General features: G+C 38.0%; 2 protein-coding genes across 2 annotated transcripts; both read right to left on the reverse strand.

The window, feature by feature from the left end:
• Window positions 1-17,986: 17,986 nt before the first annotated feature.
• eef1g (eukaryotic translation elongation factor 1 gamma) lies at window positions 17,987-23,351 on the reverse strand (the record flags this gene model as incomplete). Its single annotated transcript, XM_014006502.1, has 9 exons — window positions 17,987-18,347; window positions 19,352-19,476; window positions 20,370-20,542; window positions 20,936-21,140; window positions 21,331-21,460; window positions 21,607-21,750; window positions 21,894-22,036; window positions 22,959-23,022; window positions 23,178-23,351. Coding segments are annotated over 9 exons (1,317 nt in total), but the record flags the coding sequence as incomplete, so codon positions are not given.
• A 926-nt stretch (window positions 23,352-24,277) lies between these two features.
• Window positions 24,278-27,240, reverse strand: polr2g (RNA polymerase II subunit G). Its single transcript, XM_014006513.1, has 8 exons — window positions 27,134-27,240; window positions 26,805-26,914; window positions 26,462-26,621; window positions 26,145-26,195; window positions 25,992-26,057; window positions 25,704-25,775; window positions 24,747-24,780; window positions 24,278-24,523 (listed from the first exon to the last, which is right to left on the reverse strand). Exons 1-8 carry the CDS (start codon window positions 27,143-27,145, stop codon window positions 24,510-24,512), a joined length of 519 nt encoding a protein of 172 aa, XP_013861967.1. The 5' UTR covers window positions 27,146-27,240; the 3' UTR covers window positions 24,278-24,509.
• Window positions 27,241-27,272: the final 32 nt, after the last annotated feature.

Here is a 27,272-nt window from a genome sequence, read left to right on the forward strand (position 1 = left end):
AGCACTGGGACCACCCACCGTTCCACATAGAGGTCTGCGAAGGCATGCCACCAGAAAAAGTAAGCTCAACTCTTAGGAGAAAATGTTTACAGCTTAGTAACTGCGTTTGTAATTAACAATTTAACTGTAATGTGTGATTTAAAAAGGTATTTGTCCACGGATCGTGCACAAAGCGAAGTCCTTATTCAACCCTAAAAGTGTATAAATAGGATTTTAATCAGTTTAGTTTTCAGTTCACATGTCAGAATGACTCTGAAGCGCACAACACACCACAAAGTGAGCATTGTGTGACAACCAACGGTATAAACATGTTATTAAGGCATTTAAATTACTGCACACAAAGTGATACAAGGTTGTCATTAACTAAATGACTCATAAAGCAGTTCTTTTCTCACAAACTAAAACAAAGCGTCTGTTTATAAGAGAAGCCTTACAGGAGGTAACGATGTCACCGTGAACTACCCAGTTTTAAATATTTGACATGTTAACTAAATCCAAATTTATTTATATTATAAAATATGAACAGGGCTGGTTTTACTATACACTGTGTATAAGTTTTAATAGTCATCTATGTCCTGGTTTATAAGAGAACCATRCACTAATTCTCAAGGCTTTTGTTTTGAAACAATCAGTGCAAAGTTTAGTTTATTGTGTCGTTTTTATCAGCGCTCCTCCTTCACCAGCCTACAGGTATTTCAAGCATTTAAAAAATACTTTCAGTTTTCTTTTACAATAAGCTCTAATATAGGATATATTCCTCCAAACTACTAATTACCAAACAATTACTACTAATAATTTGCAAGGTAGAAAAGCAAAAGAAGCTACTGTACGACACAAGTAAATTCTTACGAATCAAGCTGGATGGTGGAGTTACARGCATTAGTTCGACCAACAACTTGTTTATTAAAGAAAATGTATCATAAAGAGTTCAGTGATTAAAACACAGTAACAAGATGGCGCGTCTAAACTTCATTTGTTGTTGTTGTGACCTGCAGCCATGTCAGATGACCTGAAGTGCTCTTTTTTTCCTCCAACACCAAACAACATTTTGTATTCATTTGAAAACATGTTAATATTTTAACACTGTTAATTCAAGAAGATATTTTTATAGTTTACATAATTTATTTGTAGCAGAGCTGTTGGATTTGTTTTAATTTACTGCGAACTGAAATTTATTTGCTAGTATAGTGACTATTTGGACTGATGCAGTGTTAATAAAAAGCAAATGCCGTTTTTGGTTTTGCGATGTTTGTGTGATCGTGTGTCGTATATCTCTCACTTTTCGCATTGKTTTTGGACATCTTTAAAACAACTTGTTTGTCTTTTTCCGTGTCACACCCGTGTTCGCTGAGGTGAAACAGCAAAGCGACACGGCGAGGAACAGGAGTCGAGGAAGTAGCCGTGCCGCTTTGTGGGGAATGAACAGGGTGTGGCGTGCACACTCGTACGTGTGTGTGTGTGTGTGTGTGTGTGTGTGTGTGTGTGTGTGTGTGTGTGTGTGTGTGTGTGTGTGCGTGCGTATATTCTTAATGCTGCCGCTTTTTCGCCGCCCTGGAAGGAGACAACTTAGGCTTCAGTTTGTCCCCGAAAAGTACAGGCTGCAGCTCTGCCGCGAAAAGAAAAGCCATTGTTTGTGCGTGCAGGAACAGAACCACACACCTGCACGCACTCTGAGATAAAAGTGGAAAAGTTCCAGCCATGTGGCATATGAGCAAAGATCATGAGGAACTCCAGTGGTTTCTGGATGTTTCCACGGTGTTTGGACTGTAGCTGTGTTTCAAATAAACAGTGGTTGAGTAAAAAAAATAAAAATAACKTGTTAGCRTTTGGAGTATGTGTTGTGAATGACTGGCAGCTACTACCACACCAAATTTTTCCAAATATTTTTTTATGTATTCTAAGAATGATTAGCTATTGTTGTACTTGAAATGATTATTTTCTGAAAGTTTTATTAAAATCCATCCAGTTATCATGACATTTTGCTAACAGTGCAGACAAACATGCAGTCAGAGGCACAAGCAAAACTAATATTGCTCTCACCTTTGGGTGACATGATCAGGAATAAACAACTTTTTGACAATAATTAAATTTTTATTGACAATAATTCATTTTTTTAACCAGGGAATGTCTTCTGGAATGTCCTGTTACTGCACATGTGCACCCAGCACCGTGCAGGTTTGCTGCGCTCTTTTTTTTTTTTTTTTTTGCCACTGAGGTGAGGCTCCTGTTGCTTTTGAAGAGTTTCGGCTTACAGCAAACACTGCTTTCTGTGGGACAACTTGTGTGATGTGTCCACATGTAAACAGCAGGATTCCTGTCCAAACTGTTTGCCATTTAACAACTTTCCAGCAGGCGTTGAAAGGTTGTAGCTCCATTACAATCTGAGAATCAAAAGCAGGTTTACGACAACGTTTTACTTCATTTGTCGCAGATAAACTGAAACGTGAAGGAAGCACGCCGCATGTTTTGCCTTTTTTTTCACAAACTGATCCCCCCACCACCCCCCCCCCTCACTCCGTCCCTGTTTTGTAGCTACTCCGGTTGAATACAAGGATATGTGGCAATGGGTGTGTTTCCTGGTCATAGGTGTGTCAGTTGGTGTGAACCAGCACAAACAGCTTGGCTCAGACGCAGGATGAGTCACTGCCCAGGACTACAATGAAAACAGGGCAGCYCAGACTGCAGAGGAGACTAGAATCAGAGGATTAAATGGCCAAGGATCGTTGGATGTACGTTTGCACGGGTGCATGTGCACGACTGTGTTATTGATGTGTCCCAGAGGATAAGGGAAGTAGCACTGGACATATTAAAAAAAAGTTATTTTGTAACACGATCAAACAACACCTGGAAGTGATGACAACGGATTTAATTAGATCTCCTGAAGCAACTGTTTGGCACAACACCCAAATGGGTGTGCGCACAGGGTTGTGTAATACAGGTTTAATCAGACACAAAGAACAGATTGGATTGTTGTCTTTAAACCACATTCCTCTTTTTCACCAGAAGTTCTTAACTGCTTTAAAGACAGAGTTTAAGAACTTGCCAAAACAAAAAAAAAAATGTTTTATAGTGGTGCATAGTGGGCTAGTTATAAAATGCCATGCTTTTCATGTAAAATTATTTCCAGACAATGCAAGCAGTGTTCTGGGCTAAAAGTCTTTTTGTATGAGTCACTGAGATCATTTGAAAGCACATGAAATCCAATAGAACTGTTTATTCCAAACATGTTAGAGAACTCAAGGTTTGCTCTTCCTTTCAYTTCATTACGTTTTCTCTTTGTATTTTCTCTACAGGTTCCAACCAACTGTGACACATGTTTATTTCTTTATTTCTGGCCGGCTGCCATGGAAGGTGGGTGATTATGCAATTGCCTGTATGTGAAGATGCATGTGTTTGATCTTGAACCTGATTCAAGATGGCTACTGTAGCTGTTCAGTCTTAGCTAACACAAAAGGGTTAGAACTCTGTTTCACTGCTGTTTAGCAAAACGTTGGTGTGGTAAGTAGCTGAGTCATTTATTTATGGCATGTCTGGAAAAAGAAAGAAAGGAACTATCTGCAAAAATGTCTTTTAGGTAAAGAAAATTCAAAGATGAGTTTAAAGCATACACTGAAACTGGTCGTTTTTGCGTCATTTGAAATGCTGGTCAAATATTAGAAATGAAAATCAGTCTTGTCGTTCGCAAACCTGTTTCCGGCAGTCAAAAACAGAAAATCAACCCACAAACCGGAGGTTTTCTTAGCTTTATCAGATTTTCTTTCCACACAATTCATCCTTGTTTATTTGGTTGWCGAGTGTTAATCTAGTCAGTGCTGAAGACGCGGTCGTGTAAACATTGTGAAAGAGGCATTGTCAGAGCCGAAGAATGCCGAAGGAAAGGTTTTTGTTGAATGAATGCACTATTGTGGAAAAAAGAGTAAAAAGACAAGAGGCAAAAGGGAAACGGCACAAATAAAAAACAGCCTGAGTACTCAAACTGCTATTTTCAGAGTTCACTTTATGAGACGCCATTTCCAGAGCTAGTTATTCCAATACAAAATGTTCACTCTTACTTCCACAAAAATTAAACTGTGCAATAATAACCAGAATGTCGGTACATCCACTTGTAACTCTCAAAATATGTATCAAGCACCTTTTTCAAAATGTGTTCAAAACTAAAACAAAASCAGAACTGATGGGTTGGCTCAAAATGAAATGTTCTTTTCCATTTTCAATTTTACTGTGTCATCTAAAAATTTTGATTGAGTTTATTGCAAATAAATGCCACAAATTCTAACTGATTCAGCTGCACTGAAGTTACTGGTATACAGAGAAGAAAAAGTGTTTTTTTTTTTCCCTAAAATGAGTGTTGAAGTTTTTAGTAAGTAAATTACCTCAACTTTATATTTTAAATCACATTTCACGTTTGTTTACACGTTAATTTTTTTCTCCATGGCAGTTGTGCAACATATTGTTTTTTATAACCATGATTCCTATCTGTACTTTCTGCAGCAAAGATAACAGCCTCTATTTCTTCCTGATAGAACAAGATTAAAATAATGTCACAAGACTTGAAAAAAGGAACATTTTATTGTATTTTTATTAGCATTAGTAATCTGGTTAAAGTTATATATTGTATAGCAGCCAGTAACTTGATGTTTTTAAATCAGATTGTTTCCGTCTTACTTAAAAAAATCTCACGTGATTAGTTTGAGTTGTCAGTCTGTCACGCATGCATACATGTATTATCAATATATATTAGGCACTTTAAAATTTATCTTCATCTTAAAACAAAAATGATTACATTTGGAAATTTACTGTGGATCAGGGGAGGCCAGCCAAGCATCTGTCATCATAAAAGTGACAAAAAAATTGAAATAAATGCAAATTTTTTGCTTGATTCTAGTCAGGTCAATCATTTTATCAATTAATCATTTTGAGAATTAGTGAATTTATGTATTTCCTGTTCAAACGTTAGGGAGATAAACGAGATGATGCAACGATGAGTGGAGCCTCATCTCAGATTGCACAATCTGAGGTGAGCACCCTCCCATGAATAGTGTTTGTAGACAGTCCTCGCTTTCCAAATACCAAGTGATGTATTTTACATACATGTATTGCATATTTAGTTGTAACTGACTTCACATAAAACTGCAGAAAAAGCAAGAGGTGGGGCATCCGGTACTTCTGCCCTAATAATAGGTGACCACAGGCTTCTTATTCTTGTATGGCAAGCACCAAAACAGGAACTAAACAATTTGATAGTCAACTGTGCCGCACGATATGTTTATTTTTAGGTTTTGCTCTACATGTAAGCTTTGAAATGTCTCTAAGCTGTACTTTCAGTTTAAATACAAAGTGATAAGAAATTGCTTAAAAGGACAGAGCAGAAGGAAAGGTTTAACCTGAGCATTTGCTCCGTGCCCCGCATGTTTCCAGGTAACCCGTTTGTGATGGATTCATCCACTCTATTGAAATTATTTGCCAACTTTGAAATTATTATTAAGATGGAAGCCCAGCAGAATTTGCGAGAGGATGGCACAGTTACAAGACGTTGCATATAAATCCATGCTGTCTGAGAGATTATAGTAATTTCAAAATAGCAGCACTTTGATGTGAAAACACATACTTAAGAGTAAGACCTGCACAAACTAGACAAAAGCTCATCTGTCTCTCATGTGCTGATACCGGACTCGTTACTGCCTCGCTTTTAACAGAATACCCTACTTTCAGCACTGAAATGAAAACCAAAATGCAAACAACCATGACCTCACTTCATTGTGACACCCTGGATAATTTGTCAAATGATGGCAGTCGGATTTTTCCACCACTCTACGTGACTGACCTGAGCTAGTTATTTTTAGTTTTGAAACATGTTTCTACTTATCCTGGTTATTTAAATTGGAATGAATCTGAATCTGAACTGGACCTGGGTTTGTGTTCTCTATAGCATCCAGGGATKAATTTCTCTCTCTCTTGTGACTTGGCACAATAAAAAAAACATAAACACATWTAACTTAAACCTGTTTACTTTCAAGTCCAAGTCAACGAGACAAGTTACGATCACAGTAAATCATTTCTAAAATATTTTCCTGACCTTTGTACAAACTGCCGCTTCAAACTTTTATGATCACTTCTCAAAAAAAATTAAAGTAACATTCCTTGAAGGAATGTATCGTATGAATAGTAATGTATAGAATCACTCAATTCTGAGGACAAAAGTATGGAATCATGAAAAACAGATAAACAAAAGTCCATTCAAAACACATCACTAGTATTTAGTTGCACCACCTTTGGCTTTTATAACGGCTTGCAGTCTCTGAGGCATGGACTTGATGAGTGACAAACAGTATTCTTCATCAATTTGGTGCCATTTCTCTTAGATAGCAGTTGCCAGATCAGTTTTGCAGGTCAGAGCCTTCTTGTGGACCTTTTTTTTTTCAATTTCCACCACAGGTTTTCAATTGGGTTGAGATCTGGACTATTTGCAGGCCATGACATCGACTGAATGTGTCATTCTCCAAGGAATGCCTTCACTGTTTTTGCCCCATGGCATGATGCATTGTCATCTTGGAAAATTATTTCATCACCTCCAAACATCTGTTCAATTGAAGGGATGAGAAAACTGTCCAAAATGTCAGTGTAAACTTGTGCATTGATAGAAGAATTTAACCACCACCACTTTTGTTTCAAGAGACATTTCTCTTGTTGGAGYCATGGTTCTTGCCACTCCACTTTGTCCAGCAGCCCTCCAAGGTTTCATGACTGCAGGTGTTTTTAACTGCAGACTAACGAGCAGATCTAATCTGAGGCAGGTGACCATTTAGGGAAAGGAAACTGACTGGGTGTGTCCTTATTTTCTACCTCCAATTTGAGTGATTCCATACTTTTTTCCTCAGAATTGAGTAATTCCATATTTTTTTCCGTGCTTGGTCAATAAAAGTAACATTCACTGACTTCCACAATGTTTCCTCTTCATTTCTTTGAGTGTTCCTGAAAGCCAACAAGTTGCACTTTGGAATGACCTTATTATTGTATCATGTTTTTGATCTGAGTTTGTTTTACAGAATGAAATGTCTGAATGAATGCTCATCCAACACTGGTGATTCCATACTTTTGACAGGGGTTGTGATAATGCAATGTGTGCCAAAGTTTTACATAAAGATCTTGCACAGTTTGGAGCTAAGAGTATGTTTAAAGGATTACTCTCAGATACAACCATACTGTACCAAGTTGGAGTCAACCCTATTACTTCACCATTCCATTCAGTATTTTTTGCACATTTTTTGCATATTTGTTGCCATATTTTAAATCAGGTTGACTTCAAAAGTTAATCATTTGTAGAAATCCATATATTGCATTTGAGACTTTCCTTAAAATCTATTTTTGTGTAATTATGTATTTTTTCACTCCTATATTTATATTTGTTCAATCCTAAATCGTGCTAAGCTTCACAGTAATTGTGTGCATCTGCTCTTTAGTGTCAAATTGTTTTGAATTGTTTCCTTCAAACAGAAATCCTTCACTCTGATGCATTGTTTTTTAAGAGTCCAGTACAGCCAAAGGAAACTACTCGACAGCATGCTGATTCTATTTTTGTTAGTTATGCTGTCAAATATTTTGATGGTGTCATTTGATATTACTATAAAAAACATGCACTTTGCTTGCTTCCTGCTCAATATAATTAACTAGCAGAACACATGCACGGAAATGGGTATTCTTACACTTGCTGACGAGTAATCAAGCAGTACTAGAATCTCGTTTCCCTTTTACTATTCAAATTATTTCGATGTATTCAAACTCGATTGAGCAAGTAAAAATCACAGCCTTTTTGCCTTTTTTTCATCAACATTTTTTCATTGCTAAAGTGGGACTGGGAACATTGAAAAAAAATTCTCTTGGTGTCATCTTTCAACCTGTATTTTTAATTTTTTTCTGTACAAAATCGCACAGAACCGAAGCTGACACAAAAAGGAAACTGGGACAAACAGTCTATCACAGGGCTCCAATTTCATTTCACTAAATTTGATTAAGCACTTTTAACTAGATCTTCATGGCAAATTAGGTTGATCGTGGAATGTAACCCCCCGGTTATCATGTCCCATGATCATCATCACATCATAAAAATATGTTCCTTTTTTCTTTTATAAATAAATATGAATTTTACAGAAACTTTGTAGAACTGCGTACAGCAAAATATGTGATTTTGTCTGAGCCTGGCTCTGCAAGCCTGTGAGTAAGCAGGCCACAGGCTGGGGCTTGTCATAACAAAGTGGACCCAAAGTAACCATTAAGAGCAGAGGGTATCCATGAAGAGATTACAACTACAAAGAAACCCCAGGCTGCTAATGACAGCATGCAGTACTTAAGATACACTATCTCACAGCACACGGGTCACACCGCATGATATTTCTCATTACCATAGTAACACATCATTGTTTATCTTCAGGAATTCCCCACAGAACGCGTTCCCCCGCATACCCGTACACACACATCCTGCGTACACATGAGCATATGCTCATGACTCAGAAAGGCAAGCTGCCTCGTTTGAACAGAAACAAATGTGACTGAAAAAAAAGAAAAAAAATGGGAATGAGACGCAGATTGCGCTGTGGTTTCCACTTCAGCTTGCGAGTGAGTCACGAACGCCAGGAAGGAACCAAAAGAGAGACTATTCTGGGATGGCTGCCGTGGCAACATAATAAGCAAGAGGACATGAATGTTTCCATAGCAATGCCCAATGTGTGTAAGGATAAATATCACGTGCCTCAGAGCAGTTTTACAGTAAAAGCAACTTTGGTCTACTTTGTGGCACATAGTTTGGATCTGTTCTYTGCTCAACCTCTCTGTTTTTACGACTCGTTCTGAACGCTGGAACGCCTTCCACAGGTTTGATCTTGCCGTTGCTGCAGCGTTGCACAGTCAGAGTACAGAAATTTTTGGTAACTGTTGGCCAGTTGTCTCAACAAACAGTCTCATGAAACAGCACATCTTTTATGCCTCAGGTCTTGTGCTTCAAGAACAACAGCTCATCTTTTTTTTTCCTCCACTAAAGCTACAAAAACAACATCATGCCCCAAATGTTTACCCAAGCTGCTCTGCATGTTGTGGAAAGATCAAACATATTCAGAAAAGCCAGACAAAATGTGTGTCATAAGAGACAAAAGGCGATCAATATTTATTTATTAGCCTTTGTTTAACCAGGCTAATCCCAGTGAGATCACAGGTCTCTTTTGCAAGGGAGGCCTGGGCCTGAAGGCAACCCAACATGAATGTTAGTGATGTCAATAACACCTATTTCCTTTCCGATTCTCATACCGAGTAAAACTCAGGCTGGTATCTGCAATACTGATCTGATACTTTGTACAAACACACCTAATATGTTTGGTAACTCTAAAAATGGGTGTAATTTAAGTAACTGCTTCAAAAAGAATACAAGACATTAGAGTAATTTATGTATTCATTTTAAACTCAGAAGTACACTAATGGTTGCACACACTAACATTACTTTGGATCACTTTTAGCTTTGATTATGACACGCATTCACTGCGGCATTGGTTCGATGATCTTCTGCAATGTCACAAGATTTATTTCCATCCAATGTTGTATTGATTTTTCACCAAGATTTTTGCATTGATGATGGTAGAGTCTGATCGCTGCACTAAGCCTTCTCCAGCACATCCCAAAGATTCTCAATGGACTCTATGGAGCCAATCCATGTATGAAAGTGATGTCTGATGCTCCCTGAAGCACTCTTTCATTCCAGTCCCATGAACCCTGGCATTGTCATCTTGGAATATGGTCGTGTCATAAGGTAAGAAAAAATCTATTGATGGAATAACCTGGTCATTCAGTATATTCAGTCAGCTGACCTCACTCTTTGAGTACAAACTGTTGCTGAACCTAGACCTGACCAACTGCAGCAACCCCCACAGGCTTGTACAGTAGGCATTAGGCATGATGGGTACATCACTTCACCTGCCTCTCTTCTTACCCTGATGTCTCCATCACTCTGGAACAGGATAAATCTGGACTCATCATACCACATTACCTTCTTCCATTGGACAGTTCTTAACCCAATTAAAGTAGTTTCTGCAAGCTCCTTTGATGTTTTATCTGCTTGATGCCAATTATGTGACCATTCTCAAACAGACAGACATCTTTTCCACTACCAGGGGATGTGGCATTCGACGTGGTTGTTTAAGAATTGAGAAGTAACTCATTGCACAAGTTGGGGTTAAATCGTTTGTTGCCAGATGACAGATAATCACCCATGCAGTAATTATCCAATAGGAGGCTCGTACCTATTTGCTTGGTTAAATCCAAGTAGTGGCCAGGCACTGTATATTGATGTGGCGTCCTCATTCACAGTATAACCAAACTGATGCAACCATAGACTTAAATATATAGATCACTAGACTGAGCCCCGCCCATACCGTCCACTGGTAGCGTCTGTGACAACATGGAGGAGCAGAAACAGAGACCAAAAAGGGCATCGGCTCACAGCCACTATAGAAACTAATAGATAAACAGCAGCTGAACTGGATCTGTTTCACAGATTATCTGTCATATTTTTACAATAAATTAGTAACTATGTTAATTTCATTCAACAATCATGTAAAACAGCAGATTTATACCAGAAAATATATATAATTTACAAGTAATGATCTAAACCAGACCTGAAGTCAGCCTGTAACTATYTGAAAAATGATGACTTCAGCTAGTAATAAAGTATATTTATTAATTCGTCTTACTGTCATAAAAAATAATAATATTTATATTTACCAGTCAACAGTTAGAAAATGTTCTCTGATTATAGGATGAAACTTGTCTCTATCAGCAAACCATCTTCTCAACAGGTCAGGTTCCTCTAACAGAAACCTAAAAATATTTACATTTATAATAATATTTTACACTCTGTAGGTCTAAATATTAATCAGAGGAAAAATCAGCTGTAATATTTAATAGTTTGTGTTAAATTGTAGCATGATTCAACAGTGCTACACTCTTTATATACGCTCCACAAGCTAATATCTGCTAACCAGTTCGATAAATAACAGTGATTACATCGACTTTATAAGATTATTTTAATTTTAAACTGTTACATTATGGTCTGCTCAGATCACATTGAGCTAAATAAGATCAAATCTGCTGACTTGTGTTGTAAAATGAGACGTTTTACTGTTTATCTTCTGTTAATAAATCCATAACACAAACAGCTTTTCTGGCATTATTTAAAACATTAGATAGATTATATAAACTGTAAAATACAATTAATAATTGGGTTAATATCATTATTAATAGTTTTTATGATTTCTACATTGTCAGTCCTTTTTTTCTGCTCTGTTGTCAACATGTACAGTAATGAGAAATCCAGACTCTTGACGTTTTGCGTTAGCCGTTAGCTTCACCAGCCGATCACACGGTCACCTGGTTTCTGAGCACTCAGGCTGTTCTATAGAACCTCCTTGAATGCAACAGAAAAACCAAAGGACACAATCATACGAAATATTTGTGAAAATATTTTGTAAACAATAAAAAATAAGGAAAATAACAAAACCATTCAAATAAATTATTATCATTCGTAGCTTAAAGTCATTCCCAATTCATATTTCAAGCATTGCACGTGACGCTTAACATGCTAGACAAAAACACACAAAAATGGCCAGTTATACAGAGCAGAGCAGAAGTATCCTCTTCAACACTTTTTCTGAGTGCCATCACGTCACAGGTTATTACAATATTGCACGAGATTGTGCACAAAGTTACTATACAAGATTTGATCCAAAAGAACTCCATTCCATCTAAGCATAAGAGGATTTTTGTTTCAAACGCTGGCATGAAAAGCAGCAGGCACTACATGTTCTTTCAAGGAATGCTGGGCCTTTTATGCGCTTTTGTTTTCAACATTGTTCCTCGCAGAAGAACGTCATCTATTTGACCCACTTGTAGCTTGTGTACCATTAGTGTTTGCAATTGACTTTAAAATCCATTACGTCACAATCAATACCTGCTCAGAACTATTGATCCAAAAAAAATGGTCTGATAAGATGTTTCTCCTTCTTGTGACATCCCCATCTGCTGCAGAACTTTGTCAACAGACAGATGTGTTCCTGAGTTGCACATTCCTTTCGTAGCTATAAATGTCCCAACACTGCAGTTAAGTCTCAGGGTAGCAAGTCAACACATGAAATCAGGCTGGGGGTACCTGTTTGTTCAGACTGCTCACCCAGATGGGACTGACTCTTTCTTCACAGAACATTGCAGCAATTCATCTATTCAACCTCCTGCAGGGAAGTAACCTAAGCCAGGTGTACTTGTGCCGCTTGTGTTGTGGGAGAAAAGGCTGTGAGGTATTGTATCAAAGATTTAGGACACGCCCAAATCACAATTCTGAGAAAATTCTTTTGTTTTCAGTAATTTAGCCAAATAGTTACCAGCTTTGCAGGGTTGCATTCATGCTAGATGGAAAATCAGGGATTTTTTTGTACAAATCTTCATTGTTTTAAAAAACAATAATCAATGTTTTTTTGATTCTGGGTATTAAGTAATGGCAGAGCATTGTTAGAGTTTTGTTTTAGTTAGACAACATGCCCCACCTCCACTTTCTAGTAACATGAGCCAAAGGCACATATGGGGTTTCATGCCCCAAAGAGCAGGGGCTGTCTGTTTTTCCCCCTGCTTTTTACTCCTCTCTTCCCTCATGTCACGTACTTTGCCTCCATTCTCACACTCACAGTCCCACTTCCAGGGCAATAAAAACTCATCAGAAAGAAACTATTTAGTGATCCCTAAACGGCTACGATGGCCTCAGCTGATGGGCACTACCTCCAGGCGTTGTACGCCCATGTTTTTGCTTGTTGATAGAACCCCACCTTCTCACTCCCTGCCTTCTTCAACTATTTCCCTCAGTAGACTCACCTTTGACCTTTCTCATTCCATTCCAGCTCTGAATTACTTGGCTGCGTTTCATTGCCAGAAAAAAAAAAACAGAAAAAAAAGAAAAGAAGTTCAGCTCACACCCTTTAAATACTCTAATGGGAAGAAATGTTCAAGTTAATTTTTCAAAGCTAACACCAAATATGAATTTATACTCGCTCCTATTAAGCATCTGCGTCCCTAGCTGTGTCTTAAAATGCAACAGAGTATGTAAGGTCAGGCAACTCTCAGATTTTGACGGATCTGTTTTGCTGAAATGTTCTGAGTCTAAGAATGGCTTGAAGCTCAAGGGATCCCCATAAAGATATGATGAGGGTGGGAGCGCACATGTGTGGTTTCAGTGTCCGTGTTTTTGTGTCCATGTGAAGACGTCCCTCAAACCAACTGAAAACAGTAACACTCTCTTAAGTTTTCCGTTATGACTTGTCTCCACAACGCTCTGTCTGTGTGTGCGCACAAGTCTAGCGGCAATCTTGTCATTCCTTTTGGAATGCGTGATGTTAGTGTTTGAAAAACAACTACCTTTTTTTTCCTGTCTAGAACTTGCATTAAATACATACTAAATTTTCAACTGTGACAGAGCTGGAATGCCAAAGAGACTAACAGAATACATTAAACTTTCAAATGAAAAACCTGTAGACTTAGGAACTAATAACATTTTACTTGTAGATAGCTCTTTGACCTCACTTTGGAGAAATAGAGTTTAAATCTGACCAGGTTACCAAGCTAACAGCTAGTCTAAAAGGAGCTAAGACCCAAATGATCTGTAACTCTAATCACAAACATTTTATAACAGTTTATGCAAAAACTATTTTAAAACAATTTCATCTATACCCGCTTCTTCCTTTCCTTTCAGGGTTTAAAACAATTTATTTCCCAGATTTAATTTTCCACTAAACTTATTTACATAAATCCTGTGCTTATTTGCAGGCACAAATAACAGCAGCAGCCTTCACAGAGCAGATTAGGACACTTTCAGCAGGAACATCATATTTCTGCCAGAACAACCATTTAATGGAAATTTGATGTGGATGCAAAGATTCGTAAAATGAATGCAGCACCTATAGCCCATTTCCTGCACACGCCAGTGCACGGTGGCTCTGGAAGTTTGTACTCCAGACTCAGTCCACTGCTTCCGCAGGTTCCCCAAGGTCTGGGATCGGCCCACAATCTTCCTCAGGGTTTAGAGTTAATTCATTGATTCTGATTAGGTTAATAAGTCGTTTAGAGAACCTTTTCATGATATGCTAATTTTTTGAGATAGGGATTTTTGGTTTTTCTTTACTTTTTTGCCAAAAATCATCAATATTAAAACAATAAAAGGCTTGAACTACTTCAGTTGGTGTGCAACGAATCTAAAATATATAAAAGTTTAATGTTTATCAGAACATTACAGAAAATAATGAACTTTATCACAAAATGCTATTTTTGGGGACCTGTAGAATATAAAAAAGCACAGGGAGAAACTAAAAATAATCCAATATTCTGCACTCGTAGAGACTCCAAGTATGCAACAAAATGCATCTAACATCCAAAAAGTGGATTTTTGCATATGTTCCCATTAAACAAAGATTTTGTACAATAAGTAACAGTTGGAGGGTGTAGTGAATGACATTTAGCTACAATCACTAAATATTAGAACAATATCAGAATGACTGTATCATAGCCACTGTATTTTCTAAAGTCAGGTATTTGTGGGAGTTATTCTGAGTCATAAAGGTACATCCAATGATTATTTCATGAAAGGTTCATTAAAATAACCCCAATGGTTTATGAAATAACTGACTCTTAACACCAACATTTTAAACAAAGACCATGGCAAACCTGTTAGCACTCAGATTATATTATGAGGATCAGTTTCAGCTACTACCACACCAAATTTTAAAACAATATCCATATGATTTACTGAGTTTGAGTCATTTATGTGTTGTTTTAAGGTCAGTTGGTTGTGGCAGCCATCTTGAATCAAGTTCAATCCAAAGGTTAATCAGTTGTAGTGCATTCAGTGAGCTGTTTCTGCACGTTTCAATAAAATTTGTTCAGTGGTTCCTGAGATTTTTTTTTGCTAACAGACATGCGATGAAGCTCGCAAACATGGACAAAGACATCTTCGACCTTCGCCTTTTGGTGGGGACGAGGAAAATGCACGTAAGAAACACATTTGAAGATGTGAGCACCTTTGATTGATTCCTAATTTTAATGTCCTATAAAAACATGAAAGCGTCCGTAGCTTTAGCATCGATGTTTAGTTTTACTTTTTAAAAAGTTGTTCAAATGCAGTCCCTGACACTCCTCTTTTTTTATGTTGTCGTTTCGTCGGCTTCCTCTCCCTTTTCCAGATGCGCCCCAGCACCACCAGATGCTCAGCACATGCGTACCATGCCTAAAGCTCCTACTGAGGCCTGACAGCCACACAGGGTCCTTGTGTGGCTGAACAAAACAGCTTCTCTCTCTGTTCAGCCCTCACCAGCACTCCCATGTTGCTGCAACTACTTTTAAGACCTCCCGCACCTCCCACCACCTTCCTCGTGGAAGGACGTCGAAGAATGTCCCGAGAGCACAAGTGGAAGGAATAAGTAGTGGGTGTGCGGTCAATAGAAAAACAAAACCAGAAAAAGATGGCTGGCAGAACCGGGGAAAAGAATGTTGCTGTTGGCATGAGATTGCTTCATTGTTCTTAGCTTTGCCTTTTTAAATATGAAGTTTCTCATTAGAAAGATCCGGAAGGACATTGTATACAGAATTGACATTGCTTCAAGCRCAAGAAACTTGCCTAGGAATAATATCCAAACTTAATGCCCACGTTAGTGAGATATTTGATTGCACGAGGAACACGTTTTGCAACAGCAGCTCTCTGAGCAATCTAAGGGTTATCCTCCTGCTTTGTTGAAACTGCCGCAATACTGAAGGCGAAGTTGTTTGCTCAAGTTACAGCCCTCACTGATCCACAGGATGGGTGAGTCATGTGTTCAAGGACTTGACTGTTGTGGGAACATTTCCATTTTCTGATTTCCATGAGACCACAGAACAAACTAAAATGGCTGCCCTGATTCAACACCATGGCAGGAGATGCCAAAACGGTCCTGAATCATGCTTAGTAAGTAGGAAAAAATGACCAATCTGACTCACTCTGAGATGAGAGTCCTCCCTTTAGCAACTAACACGTCCGCGTGTGGACGTCTGACTCAGACAAAAGCCACAAAATCCTCCCAAAAGCTCCTAAACTTTTAGAATTTAAGCAGATTATTTAGCAAATCGCCGTGCTTATATTTAAACTGTACAGTTGCTCGAACGATAACGTGAACTAAAAACAGAGTTTAATGTGTGGGTTGGTCCAGGTGCTCCTTTTTACCTGCAGCTACGGCAAACAAAGAATTAAACTGAAGAAACAAGAGGCCAGGAAGCAGGTGTGGGAACGGTTTACAGCAAACTGTTTCATATGGTTTGTTGGGTGTGTCAAGAGCTTTGTCTGCCCAGCATTAACTCTGACAACATTTATGTATCCGTAATCCACACAAAAGGGAAAAAACAATGTTTTTGGCATTCAGTCAATCCAGGGAGGATTGGAAAACATTTCTTCTTCCTCTTAAGGGACTGCAACTTGCAGAAGCGAGTTCTGAAACAGTTTGTTTCAGGATTTGAGCAGGGTGTGGCCAAACCACTCGCTTTTAAATCTCCTCTCAAACTAAAAAAGAAAACTCTAAAATTTGCATGTCCTAGACTGTGTGTACTTTTTTGCTAAAACTTGTGACTGCAGTGGTCAAGCACATCACAAAGCTTCAAGCTCTGCGGATGTTTTAAAAGATCTATGAAAAGAAGTTCACGCCTGTGTGTAAATATTTCCGAGGTAAACTGCTTTGCGGGACAATACAGGTAAAAATAAAGTTATTTGATAAAGTTCATGTACTTGATGTTGCAGTTAGTACATTTTAGAACCATTACCTTCAATTCAAAACAAGAACCTTTCCTTTAAAGACCACATTTTCATCTACGCAGTTTGTTGGATGGGAGTCATTTTACACATTCCAACATGAAGTCTCTGGCTGCCCTCTGAGGGGAGAACAGAGTACTGCAAATAAAAATGAAGGATTCTATTAAATGTAGTACTTAGAAGTTTTATAAGGCTGGACATTGAATTGTCAGAAGTGAAACATTAACTTGAAATTGTAGTCATAGTACTTCAAACTTTACTCATTTTATCTTAAGGTTTTTGTAGTTGTAAAGCTGCTCTTAAAATATTTTTCATATCACTGCATTAAACTCTACTTGGCACAAATACTACGGAAATTTGTTTGGCAGTTTATTTCTTTGTTGTAACAATGCTTCTTGACAATATGCCTGATTTCCCTTTTTCATGGTGCCACATTTGTAAGGAACATGCATTCGTGGGCTGCACACATGAAGTATTTGCCAAATCTCTGCCAAATGTAAGTTTGTTGCTATTGACACCATTTTTGAGCTTCTGGTACCTAAAAGGTGCAATTAAGGTAATTAATATGGTAAGATTTATTGCCAAAAAAGCATTAAATAAATCTACCAAACACAAATTTCCTGCTTGAGCTAAGTTTAGTTTTAAGCTAGAACTTGTGTTCAGTTTTTTCATAAATCTATTTCTGGTCAAATGGAGAACTCAGGTTTATGACATAAGCTTGCCTTCGTCTGACTGCCCAGGTGAGAGGCTAGTTCAGCTGAGACATTAGCTGAATGTTATGTTTAGATCCAGCAACTAAACTGTGACTCAGCTAAACAAAGTTGATTTGTTGCTAAGATCCAAATATGATGAATCGTCAGTGAAGCAGCTGAATGATCGTGTCAGAAGTGATTTCTAGTATTTTGCACATTGTTGTCAGCGGTTTAAAGAACACAATGAAGCACGCTGATAGAGACATTTCCTCCCAACAGCTAAAGTCCTGTGGTCCATTTCAGAGGCTCCACGTCACTATTTGGGTCACCGGTCGGCTGACTCAAAAGGAACGTGCACACTGAAATTTGGGGGGGAAAACACATTCACATACCAAACCAATGAATACTTTAACAATGAGGTTAGACGCAACAAATATCACTTACATGGCATTGAGGGAAACGCTTTATTTCGCAGGTCAAAAACAGAAAACCAGTTTTGGGGCCACCGAGACATTAATCACTCGTCTTCAAACACCTCCAAAGTCATTTTTTGCAGCAAAGTAAGCACATGTGGCTGAAAGTCTATAGTTTTAAGTGTCAGAGGGGAGGAGCACAAAGTGCCTTTGTTCAACCGCCTTGCAGTCCTTTTACTTGAAGATCTTGCCCTGGTTGAAAGGTTTCCCCACATGCTTGAATTCTCCTTCCCATGCAAAGTACTCCTTTACCATGGTCTTGCACTCCTCGCTGTCTGGATTCAACTTCCGCCAGTCATATGATTCATAGTCAATCTGCCAGTCTTCAGACAGCTAGAAGGTAAATAAAGAGTCAGAATGAAAAGCATACATTAGATTACACACTGCACTTCACTCTACTGAAGGAGCTCAATCATCACGTTATCAAATGTGGACTAAGGAAAATAAACCATGTATGAAAAGAATTTGCGGGAGAATGTTTCCAAAATATTTGTTCACTGTACTACGGCACGTAGTGAAAAACAAACTGATGCAAATAGTGGATAACATCACATTCCTTGCTGTGGAATTTACAGCAATGCTGTTCAGTCAAGGGTTAAAGCAGATGAATCAAGATTTTACTAATTGTTACATCTGCCCACAGCAACAACTAGAACATAAAATCCAACGGTTCTTATGATTAGGCGCAATAAATGAATTTTTGTAGAACAAAATCAAAAGGCGGCGTGGCCCCTGGCAGCAAACGCATGACGTCAAAACTCCTAAACTACAAGCACATGATGACACTACCCAATTTCAGAAATGTATTTGTGGCCACAGCATGAACCAGCCTTTTACTCACTTTAACAGAGTTGACTGGGATGAATATGGCCTTTACTTTCTCTTCCCCTGTCAGATTAAGACTTGGTGCCATGAGAGGACACTGCCTTGCCCAATGACAGGGGACACTGATTTTAAACCCTTTACACTCAATAACAAATTCTCATGTTTGTTTATGTTGAAGAAAAATATATAGCAAAGAAAACTTAACTGTTTCATTACACCCAGAATAAATTTAAAATGGAGTCTATGCTGCCTTTGTGTTTTCTTTTAATCAATTTTCTAGAAATCTCTACAAATGTGCCAGTGTCTTTCATCACCATTAAATTGTGTGCTTAACAGGCTATAATGGCTTTTTAAACATTTCCCATTGCCCCAGCAGCTTCCATTTATTTGTTTTTCTACTGTTATCATTGTTTTAATTGTGCCGGTGCCACTTTAAATGTTTTTCAGGAAGGTTTTGCAGCGAGATTCCAAAGATTTAATACTGAATACACAAAGTCCTTTTATATACTTACAGTGAAGGCCAGTTCTTGCCCCCTGAAGACCCAAAGACCAGAGATGCTGCTGTCATTGTTGGTGCCAAACAAGATGACACTGGCAAAGGCATTCTTCCTCAGTTTGTCCAGGCGCTGGAACATGCCTGCATAAAACAGTTAGGGTGTTTGAGAAAAATAATGTAACAAACTGCAGCCTAGTTTCCAAAATGCTTATTGTAAACTAAATTTATGTTAGTCTAAAATGTGACAAAAACTAAAGTGACTGCAGGGCATTTCTGTCCAGCAAGACATTTTTGGCACTTTGGCTCATGTGACCTCAATATGAACCAGTCTTTACTCACTGATTCAGAGATGACTGGGATGAATTTGGGTCTTGAGTTTTTCTTCCCCTGTCAGATTAAGACTTAATGCCACCACAGGACATCGCCTTGCCCAAAGACAGGGGACACTTTAAATTAAACTGTAGTCCAGTAAAAGTAGAGTAAAAACAGAATCCAAAAATATTAATTTTAGGGTCTCAACTACTTAGAAATGATTCTACAAGTTTAAACATCATTAAAAATAAGCCAATCAATTGCCTTTTAGTTCACAATTCAATTCGACAGAAATGTCAACCCTGAAACTAAAACCAGAGGTATTAGTGCAAATGTATTGTGTAACAAAATTTTCTTTAAGACTAATACAGTACTTCAAACAACATTTATGGTTAAACTTCATTGATGAGACCTGCATCCAGCCTTCAACTGTTCATATCGGACTCCTCTGTACAACTACTTTAGAATCAGAAGGGAGGAAAAGAATGTGTTACCTCTAAACGGAGTCAAATTTGTAACTAAATTTATAACTCAAGTCAAAACTGAATACTTGTGTTGTTCTGAAAACAAGAGCTTTTGTCGAAATGACAGTCACCTAAGCCAGCATTTCAACTCCAAACCAACAATACATGAATCCAAGTTACCTGGAATTATTCTCTAATGGAAGCTCATAAAGCTTAGATTTTTTTTTTTTAGATGGCAGTGTTTAGGTTGAGTCTCACCTGTAATAAGGTTGCAGCTCTTGAAGGTTAGTGTGAGCTCCTCTGGGTATTTGTACTGCCCATACCAGATGGAGTACCCCTCACGGTCAAAGTTCTCCCAGAAGTGGGGAAGAGCCACTGTCAAGGTGTCCTCGTTGGAATACTTTCTCTTGAACTCATCCATGACAAACGAGCTTTAGGAGAAAAGATCCAGTCATTAATGTTCTGTCAGTATATACAAGGTGAAGACAATGAAGGATGCACAGTCCAGCAATACTGCTTAGAAAATGTAGCAAGAGCCTAAAGACACTAAGGTGATGAGCTGTCATTCAACTAATTTAGCTAAACAGACCCACTTCATAATTTGAGTTGTTAGAGCACCTTTAAGAGTTTGGTTGCTTTTCAGACTGGGCTTTATTTGTGAACCCAGAACTCTTATCAAGTGGAAGTAATTTAATAAGTTTAATGAACAGAGAATAATAATTGTAACTAGAACTTGCAGAAGACCATTTTAGAATGTACAATTAATGCTTTTTAAAAGATGAGAACCTAAAACACACTGTGGCTTCTTAAATAGAGATCTTTACCTCTTTGGAAGGTGTGCAAAGGGGTCCTTGGCTTTGGGTTCTGCAGCCAAAACAGCATCACAGTCATCCATTTCCTCCTCTGGATCAGGCTTCTTCTCCTCCTTTTTCTTTTCTTTCTTCTCCTGGGGCTTGGCTGCCTCTTTTCCTCCCTTTTCTTTCTTGGCAGGGGCCTCTTTCTTGGGCTGCATCTCAGCAAACTTCTTGGCTGGAGGAACAGAACAAAGTTACTTCTTATTCAAAGAAATGTTGCAATCACTTATTTGAAACCATTGTCAGGCAAGGGCCTGAAAACAAAAAGGCATCTGTTTTATTTATTTATACAACTGCTTGTCTTTTGGATTTGTAACCATCCTTTAGGTAATGTACCTCCTCTGATTTCATTGCTGGTGACTCACCATCAAACTGAGCCATCTTTTCACAGAGTTTGACTTCTCCAAGGACAGCCTTGAACTGGGGCTGGTTAACACAGGTGACAAACCAGCGTGTCACATTTTGATAAGGCTGACGGAAGGAAGGCTCCAAGACCTGCAAAACAAACAGATGTCAGATCCTCGTGGGGCACATCCTGATTTAAATAGCACAATAGATTGTAAATAAATGATGTGAGCAATGTTAACAGTGCTCAGGTGAGCAGCCAACAGCACAGCTTGGCTGCTCTACGAGTGTCGAACCTGTTTGAAAAGCCAGAGCATGGAGCAGACCACAGTGATGTCAGCAAGGCTGACCCTCTCCCCTACGAGGAAGGTGCGGGTGTTCAGGTGTTGGTTCAGGACCCCAAGAACCTTCTTGATGTCCTCCTTGGCCTGCTCTGTTGCCTGTACAGACCAAGGAAAAAAATTAACTACTTTGCACAAATACAAAATGCATTGCACTCAGACCTACAGCCCACGTTCTATCACTACTAAAACATCAATTGGTATTTTTCTTTTAATTATAAGAAACATGCAGAGCTGCATACCTGCTTGTTGAACTGCATGATTCCCAGAGTGGGGAAGACCCACGCGCTGGCTGGAGGGATGATCTCTGAGTCAGCAAAGCTAACCCACTGCAGTACTTGAGCAGCAGCCTGAGGAGTGGCACCACGCAGGGCTTCATTGCTCACTGGAATTACAAGGTTAGATATTAATTGAAGCCAATTAGGTCATTTATACCAAAACTGTTCGATAATATATGGAACAACTTTTCCAATCGAATGAGGAATTTGTTTCAGAATAAAAAGCATTAATTCATAAAAAAGGTCAGGCCACAAAAAATTCAACACACACATACAACATTTTCTATCCTTTATTATTATTTTAATTATTTTTTTTATTTTTTCACTGATGATGAAGAAATAAACTAATAATATTTGGATTTGTTTTCTATTGAAGTGACAAAAAAAACAAAAAAACAATTTTGACTAACCAAACTGTGATCACAAGATGTTCAAAGCATTTGCCCCTTTATCCCCCAAATCGACATAACCAGTAGGGTTGGGCATAATCGTATCGTGTGCAATTAATCGTCAGAAAAACATTAAATCGATTAATTTTTGGCACTTGACAATTAATAAGATTAATGCCACCAGGCAGACTAACCGCTTGGTGCTCCTCTCTGATTGTGACCAACATTAAAAAAAGTTGTGTAATTTATTTATCTATTAACACAATTTAAAGTTTGATGTACAGCCTGAAGTCTGTAATTTTGACACAATTTGGAACAGATTTTTACGAAGAGCCAATTTTCTCCCTATAAATTGGTCATGTGACTAGGATATAAGGGTGTCCAGGGACTCTGGGGGATTAATTGTCATCGGCTAAATACCACAATTAATTGTGATAATTTTTTTTGCCAATATTGCCCAACCCTAATAACCAGAGGTTCAGACAGTAAATGACACAAACACTGAAGCAGCAAATATGCCAGGACATTTACCAGTTATGACTGCTTTTCAATCAAATGTCTCTTGTTGACAGGTGTGTCTGAATAACAACTGAACTGTTCACAAACAATTTACAACAATAAACATGCGGTTCAGACTTACAATAGTGAGCAATGGCATTACTCTCAAACAGACAGAAACCATCATCTCCCTGGTAGGCAGGCACCTACACACAGTAACAAAATACAAGTTAAATTTGAACGCTTTGAAATTCAGAGAAGCAAGTGACCAAACATGTTAGCTATACAATAATAAAAGTTGGAAAGCTTAACCTAGATTGCTTCATGCAACCTGGGACTCCTTCAACCAGTTTCCACTCACCTTGCCTAAAGGAAAGTTGTTAAGGAAGGCAGGGGTGCGGTTTGTCTGCCCGAAGGTGAAGGCAGGAGAGCTGCTGGCAACTTTGAGGCGAGCGCCGCTGTACTGAGCTGCGATTTGGGCCTTGAAGGCCCGCCAGTTCTCTGGGTATGTGTAGAGAGTCTGAAAGAGAATACATTTTTAATCTACAAGTTATTTTGCTAAGACACATTCGACTTTATAAACTCAGGACAAAGGAAAATCATTTGGATAAGTAAACAGCTGTAATCAGCAATACTGTGACATCTCTAACACTGACAATAGTATGACTGGTGTTGCAGCAAACCTGTTAAATAGGATCGTTAGAACCAACTGCAGATGGGCTATTTTCAAGATGACTGAGCAAAAGACAAATCAAATTGAACACAGTTCAAACTGACCTTCCATTTGCTAATAGTCAGTAAACGACTTGTGCTCGTGTGGCTTTCAGTTTGCTTTATGCTAAAACAGCTATCAATTCTGGTAATAAAACTACTTCAGAGATAACTAACCTCTTAATACTGAGCAAACATTAGGCAAGATTAAGTGAGCTTTAGTCTAAAAATTGGGCAAAACCAACTGAAACGTAAAAACACGACATAGGAAACACTATCAGTCAGGGTAACGTGGCACAACCAGGAGTTAGCAATTCAATGAATCGGTAAGATAGCAAGAAGCTAACTCGTAGCCAATACTGCATGGCTTTTAGTAAATAAACCATCAAACACCCACTAAACTGATTAATAATGGTGTTTGTTAAACAGGAAAATATATTGGAGTGCAGATGGCTCCGATTTAAACTGGATTGTTGTCGTGAATTCTAAATAAAGCTCCTCGACTAGCTGTTTCTCCATCTTACTCACCCCTGCCGCCATCTTCAGGACGAGAGAAAGAAAGAACGAGGGCGCGCTCCACTGACGTATTTACGCGCACCAGACGTGCGCGTCCTCGTTCACACTGCGTGTTTGTAAAAGAAAAAAAAAAATTCCACTGAGGCCTTGCCACGTTTCACAAAAAATAAGACAAGACTACAACTTTGTTCTACAAAATAAAAGACTTTATTTCAGTCCAGAAATAAAATAAACAAAAATGAAATTATGCATTTCACAAAAAGAAAAACAAACATTTCCGTGGATTGGTCCTGTATTGTATATCATCATGTTACAAACAAATGCAGTGTTCCACGGCATTGAACTTTTACAGCAGTCTGAATAAAAATCAACAAAAGTCTGAAGTGTAGAAAAATATTATGAACAAAAAAACCCATATAGTTTACTACATAAAAATGTCCCATCAGATGCGCTCCACAGAGACAAATCAGCTCACAAGACCTGAAATTATATAAAGAAGGCAAGTTTACCAACAAGTTACATTGAGGGAAAACAAACATCACACAGTGCAACAAACCACTATAAACTGCTGCACAAAAAATGCTACAGCTATAACAAACTACTTGTTTCTTACAGAGAAGAACGGAGTATTTGGCACAGCATAAATAAGCCTAATAGTAGACCAAGCTGTATATAAATGAATTGTGATTTAAATGAAACTTACCTAGATAGTCATCCATCAGAGATCCAATAGCAAACTGAAAAAAAACAACAACAAATGGATATTGTGCTTAAACTGACAGTGGCAAACTGTTTCATGTTTTTGCACAAGTTAAATGAGTTTCTTTACTAAATAATAAAACACATGAGGGGTTGGGTCTAAAAATGACTTTAGTCTTGAGTGGCAGCATCTATTTTTAGACATTTTCAAATTGAAAAGCCCGATAGTCATCTTTCTTTATTAGTTTAAAACAAAGAATTTCTGMAAAAAATGTGGATGAAAAATGATATGTTATGACTGACTGCAGACAGTTCATATTTGTGGACAAAAGAATATTATGACTAGTTTCAAATAAAAACATTTATTTTGTCTACTGAATCACTAGCCCTTTATGTTGTGACGTCTGAACTACTTTTTTTTATTATTATCACCTGCAGTTTTTTTTCCCTGTCTGCAAAGCAAATTGCCCCTCGGGAACAATAAAGTTTATCTAATCTAAAAACTATGGACTGGGGCAGATATGAGCGGAGAAGCTCCCTGTCAGTGATTGGTTCTGAGGTTCGTAAACGCTCTGATGGCGAGTGCTTCCTGGAAGTTGATTGACTCGTGTGTCACAATCTGCACAAATCATGAGCCTCCAAGGTTTAGGCTGTGTCTCAGTTCATGAGCTGGGTCCATATTCTACTTCCTGCTTTGTTTTGACTCCTGTCACAACTTAAATAAATCTCTGGCATCAAAAAGACAATCATTTCTTCCTTCTAGGAATGATAGGCTTTTAAGTTTAGATGTTCCTATACAATGTGTTGTAAGTCAGAAACCAGACAGGGAATTTGATAAAAATAAATAAATATATTTCAGTCAACTTAATGTTACAGGGTAACTGGAAGCCTTTTCCACTCTTCCTGCTAGCAGGTCGTACAAAATTAATACATACTCAGCCTTACTAAAAAAAATACTTACAATATCATTCTTGTCAACTCTTGTTCCCACAATCTTCAGTCGGATCTCATCATCTTGCTGGATTACAATGTCCTTAAAAAAATAAGAGCAATGTTAAAACTACCGGAACAAAACAAAAACAGGAGGTCAAAAACTTTGTAAGCAGAACATACTGTTTATTTTTAGGTCATAATTAATTTTTATTCTCTGTGCAGATGCTAAGGTCCTTTAAACACTTTTCTTCAAGATTATTGTTTTATTTTGTGGCACAAGGTTAGAAATGTAATGAACAAGAAAACAAAATCCAACCTCGTCAACTGTCTTGTAGCAAGGTGGATTAGAGTTAGGGTCAAACTCCATTTCTGAAGGAATGGACTGCGAAATAGAAAAAAAAGCAATTATAATAAAAAAAAACATAAAAAGTCATGTGGGCAGCTTCAGCAGATAAATAAACTGGCTCACGTGGCGAGAGATGAAGCAAGACATCGGACCAATTTCTGTGAACAATCCAACCTGCAAGAGCAAAAAAAGTTTGAAATTATTTTGTTAAGCTTGTGCAAAATAGTTATGGGCTTTTAAAACTGATTGTGTAATAATTTCAACAGGCCTATGTATTCAAAACTCCTATGTTGTTGTCTATTCTAGGGAAGTGCTGTACATAAAACAAGGTCATCTGGACATCTTTCATTTGTTGTATCCAAATAGTGAAGAGAAAGTCTGTGTTAAAACCGCGTAACAATCAGTGTGGTAATATTATCTTTAAAAACAAATAACTTCACCTTGTTAACCTGAGTGACAACAGCATCCACAACTTCTCCCTTAAACGGGCGGAAGACGATGGCCTTGTACTTGACTGGATAGAGGACGAAACCTCTGCCTGGCTGAATTACACCTGCCCCGATGTTGTCAATAGTGGTTACAGCAATGACAAAGCCATACCTAGAAAATAGATGGGGGGAAAAAGTGATTAATAAAAATAAGTGTAATTTTAAATACAAACAATTAGTGTTAATGATAAGTTACTTTATTCAAGTCTGTTCATTATGCGTTCATGATCACAGAAATTATACACCCAAAGCTATAAATTGTTTTAGACAAATCAAACCAAATATAAATACTCACTTGCCAGTACAAGTACCCTCTACTTCTGTGAACAATTTCTGCTTCACGGTGTTGAGTAGATTTGGCCCAAAATACCTGGGATGTAGCAAGATTTCATGCTCCAGAGAAATCTGGGGGAAAATAAAAATCTTTAATAGTTGTACGTATTAGCTGTACGTGAGTTAATGTTTCAATATTCTATATTTTTAATAAATGGAAACAACTACTCGTATTTGTAAAACAAGTTATGATATATGAAGTAATTTTAGCCCAGTTCTACACAAAAAGATACTAATAAATGCTGCAAAATCGCTCACAAACCTCCAGCCGAAAGTAAACTGCATACTTACGTGGTAAAACATTTCAGCAACAAACTTGAATTCCTCTGTTAACAGTATATCTTTAAAAAGACATCCAAGTTGTTGTGCTATGGTCGCGCTGCGTCGAACGCGAATTATGGAAGTCTCACGATAATAATGTGGGCAGCAA

This window comes from Austrofundulus limnaeus, unplaced genomic scaffold (genome assembly GCF_001266775.1).
Source record: "Austrofundulus limnaeus strain Quisiro unplaced genomic scaffold, Austrofundulus_limnaeus-1.0 Scaffold1, whole genome shotgun sequence".
Classification (NCBI taxonomy): domain Eukaryota; kingdom Metazoa; phylum Chordata; class Actinopteri; order Cyprinodontiformes; family Rivulidae; genus Austrofundulus; species Austrofundulus limnaeus.

Coding starts and splice junctions, on each gene's coding strand:
- polr2g (XM_014006513.1), bottom strand. Junction 26,622..26,804: donor GAGGGTACTTGTACTGGCAA/GTGAGTATTTAT, acceptor TCTATTTTCTAG/GTATGGCTTTGTCATTGCTG. Junction 25,776..25,991: donor GCTACAAGACAGTTGACGAG/GTTGGATTTTGT, acceptor TATTTTTTTAAG/GACATTGTAATCCAGCAAGA.